The sequence below is a fragment of the Mastacembelus armatus genome, chromosome 13, assembly GCF_900324485.2.
Source record: "Mastacembelus armatus chromosome 13, fMasArm1.2, whole genome shotgun sequence".
NCBI lineage: Eukaryota > Metazoa > Chordata > Actinopteri > Synbranchiformes > Mastacembelidae > Mastacembelus > Mastacembelus armatus.
The window spans coordinates 8,686,941-8,691,271 of NC_046645.1; the positions used below are offsets into that span (position 1 = coordinate 8,686,941).

At 41.2% G+C, this 4,331-nt stretch overlaps 1 protein-coding gene across 1 annotated transcript; it reads right to left on the minus strand.

Annotated features, from left to right (window-relative positions):
- Nucleotides 1-917: 917 nt before the first annotated feature.
- Nucleotides 918-3,470, minus strand: rnf26 (ring finger protein 26). The gene has a single exon (XM_026312810.1). The coding sequence runs from the start codon at nt 3,057-3,059 to the stop codon at nt 1,704-1,706; it is 1,356 nt and encodes a 451-aa protein (XP_026168595.1). The 5' UTR covers nt 3,060-3,470; the 3' UTR covers nt 918-1,703.
- Nucleotides 3,471-4,331: the final 861 nt, after the last annotated feature.

Sequence of the window (4,331 nt, forward strand, 5' to 3'; positions counted from 1 at the left end):
ATGTAGTGTAATGTCAGTAACTGGTAGTATATAGCTCCAGTCACAAAAATAATTAAGAAATCTAATTTCTGTAATCAAACAAATCCATTAACAAAAATAAACACTTTTCAAAAAACAAACCAAAAAAATATATATATGCCAGATGGCACTTTCTTCTTCCACAGATCTGACACCACAGCACTTATCATCCAAAACAATACAGTGACTGGTGTCAAAATAGTGCCCTGTGAATTTTAAACATAGATCAATATGAACACTTCAGCTTTGACAGCAAAAACTGAAAAAAAAATAAAGCAAATGGAAATGTAAAGCCTTATTAGTTTAAGGTCCTTTTACACAAAAAAAAATTGGTTTTACTACAGTGACAAATGAAAGAAAAAACCTTTTATGGATTATGGGTTTGTGGTGATGGTAATATGTGTCTGATGGAAGACTGGAAGAAGCGCTATCAATAGAGCAAATAAATAGAATAAAGCTGTGTTTTGTTTTTTTTTTTCATCACTGACTGGAAAATTATGAACCACATTCCTCAAAAAAAAAAAAAAAAAACAATTTTTAAACTCTTTCCACAGCTCTATATGAAAGGCTCTTTCCAGCAGAAACATTTAAATGGTAAGAGTAACGATGTAACAAAAGTTTGACAGAGATCAGAATACACTGTTATACGTTCAACCTTCACACACATGGAATCACTTGGATGCTCATGCAAAAAAGCACAGTGTTTATTTTCTTTCCTCATAGCTTGGCCCACTCAAAGCACAACGTTTTAAGACATGTAAACGTTTTAGCATCAGAGATGGAGGGCACCTACGGGTTACCATGGCTACCAGACCTGAGATTTAACGTGACATTCAGAGACATCTTAATGCCAAAACAGAAATGGCAGCTGTGTCCCAAGTCCATACTACAGGTTTATTTCTATCAGGATTTGCGTATGAAAAGGTGGAATTACTAATAGCAGGTATATAAGAACCACCTGACAAATGACATCAAACTGTGTTTGATGGTGAGACAGTTCAGTTGCATTGTGGGAAAAACATTTTACCGTCTCTTTTAGAGCTGCAGTGATCAGTCGATTTAATCATAATATTTAAGTTGCTAGTTCTAGCTGAAACAATTAATATTGTAAACTAACACTATGCATACTATAAAGACTACACTACAGTACATTATGTGTACAGTCAGTAGTCTATATATGATTAGACATGGGACACATTTGTTTACCTCAATGTCTCTACTGCTATTAGAGTGTAAAGATCTGAATCCAAATTTTAAATGATCAGTCTGGTAATATTCTCTATTTTTTATTATCAATAAGTCCCATAAATTACAATAAATTATCTCATTGATGTTCGCACCATTTACCTCTTTACCTTTGATTAAAACTACAAAGCCAAACTGCTTCCGAAAAGTAACCTTAAAAAGAAAAAACAGATCTATTTATGGTCCACTTTAAATGCTTTGTGCCATCTGTGGGAATGAACAGGCTTGAGGCAGGAAAAGGTAAACAATCAACGTTTGGTTACTTTTGGTCTTATCATGGAATTTGTTGACAGCGAGAAACATAGAATATTCACCAGAGCTATGTTTTACCACAGTCTACTAATAAGACAGGCTTACCACATCATTTCAGCAGTGGTAAAACTTTAAGTATAACTAGTGATAGGCTGCTACGCTCCTTGATGTCAGGCTTTCATGGTCCTTCATAGATACACATCCATTGTGTTGAGGATCATGTGCCGACAGAGCGGGCAGTTCTGTTGGTAGACAGGCTGCCTCAACAGGATGCTTGTACAGTCTCTACACAAGCAGAGGTGTCTGCACGGCAGCAGCACCACCGTCTTGGCACAGTCCTGGCAGATCACACACTTCTTCCTCTCCTCCTGCTCCTTCAGTAGAGAGAGCAGATTCTTGGCAGGCAGAGGTCTACTGTCACTGTTGGAAGACAACTGCTTCTCGTCTGTTTTGTTTGTACTAGAAGAGGGTAAAACTAAATCCAGCAGCTCCTGGTGCTCTCCATCTCCTGCTCTTCCATCTGGTGGGTCTCGCTGTCCCTCCCCGGGCTCGCCGTCGCCTCTTATTCTGTATCTGTTATTGTTGTCCCTGTGGAGACGTGTCCGCAGCAGCACGCCTAACTGGCTGCTGTGTCGAGACAGTTCCTGCCAGAGTCCTCTCTCCAGCAGGTAAAGCTGATGGACTAGCCTCCGCAGGTGTTGCACGTAACCACGTACAAAATGTGGGGCTCCCCACAAAGTTAAAGCAAGGCGATGTAGAGGTGGATATAGTCTACGCAAAGCGGGAATAGAGTTAACGTACTCCACAACTCGCAAAACAGCCTGTCGGGTCAGCTCAGGGTTCAGATAGGCAGTGGTGGTTATAGTGATAGCGATGGTGAGCAGGAGGCCGTAGATGTTCAGTATGAAGATGCTGACGAACATGTGCACCAGCGAAACCACAAAGTCCAACACCAGCTTACAAGGTGACCATAGGACAGCTGATGTGCCAACCAGGCTGCTGTACAGAAAAGTGAAGGAGGTCAGCGTGAGCTCCAGCACCTTCTGCAGCGGGCTGGACACCGTCTGCCACACGCTGACCACAGCCATGTACATGTTCTGAGTGGCTATGAGGGCAAAGTTCACCACCGTGTTGGTGAAATAGACCACCAGGCTGACTGCTATGCTGCAGCCCTCCAGCACTGACAGGGCACCTCGACACAGGTGCTCCTTCCCCCGGAGCAGGACGTGCATGGACAGGTAACCCACCATTTTCAAGCTCTCCAGCAGCCCCTCCAGAGCCAGCATGAGGCTCCCCAGCATGTTAACGGTACTGTGGGCTGCGGCCGAGGTCGCCTCTGCCATGGACATCAAACAAACCACGGTGAAGTTTCCCAGCTCCAGCACCGAGTTGAGCAGGAGGGTGGGCAGGCTGTTGATGAAGGTGAGGACCGCCAGCACAGTCCGCACCACGCTGTGCACGATGAGAAAGTTCAGGTCCAGCAAAAAACATACCACGTCCAGGCATTTTCCCGCAGTGGAGATGACAAAGTCCAGCAGACCCATGGTAATGTACTTTCTCAGGTTGTCTCCCAGGAAAAGTCCATGTCTTTGTCTCTTCACGGCGACAAACCCACACGGTCACTACATCTTGTTCAGGCCGGTGTTCCTAACTACACAACACCTGCTTTCTCTTCTTTTCTCCACCTTTGTGGGGCTGAAACGAGCAGCTAGCATCGTAAACACACGCGTTAAAGAGGCGGATGTTTGGTTTCAAACGAGAGACGACACTTCCGTTTTTCCGACTTCGGTTTTATTTCGCTCAGTAATCGGCTCAGATGTGTCCGATCAGTCGGACGGTCACAATATCAAACTGTAACGTGTAAAGGCGGGAAAAAGCATCGAGAGAGACGAAAAACACGAAAAGCTTCAATGTGTTTACATCGTTACTGTGGCCGCCATGTTTGTTTTGGTCGTGTCAGGTGACTTCACTATGTACTTCCGGTGAGCATGTGCAACGCCACAAAACTTCAAAATACTTTTTAAAAAATAAAATATGAAATAAAATATAACATGCGACGTTGGTAGATATAGGCAGTTGACACATTTCTCTTTCCGATAAATAGTGTTTATTTATCTTACTTACTAACTTCCTGGGAGAGCTAACAGTGAAGATCAGTTTGAAATGAACAACTTTACTTTCAAATTTAAAAAAAAAAGGAAAAACTTAAATTCACTCGTATACATACATGACAAGTAGGCTTTTAAAAAATCAAAATAAGATTTTTTTTTTTTTTGCATTCACAGTCTTCACATGAAAGTCATCGATAAGGACGTGGCTTGTGATTTTCACAATAAAAGCTCAGTTGCAGTCGTGTTTCGACTAGCTGCTTCACTACAGACAGAACAGGCAGCCTACCTGCGTTTTCATGACTGTGAAAAGAGCCAGTATTAATTCTAATATTACCTATTAATGAAATTAATGTTAAAACAATTGAGTGGGCTCTGTCTTTATTAATGTTTTTTTTTTCAGAGCCCTTTTGTTGTCAGTCTGAAAAGAAAAAAATATATAAATATGATGATATGAAATAGGTAAAACTTTCTCTCCCCTACATCAGTTTAGTTATCTTAAATTTATTCCATTATTTTGTTTTATTTTGTCTCATAACTGTACACAGTTAGTAACAGAATACTATTACCACTGCTCCTGCTGTTGCTGTTAATAACTACAACAATAGTACTTATGTTGATGCTATCTTGTATATCCCACACAGTTCACTAAATCATATCTCTTTAAATTTAGTTTTAATGTTTGTTGTGGGATATTTATGTATTTTG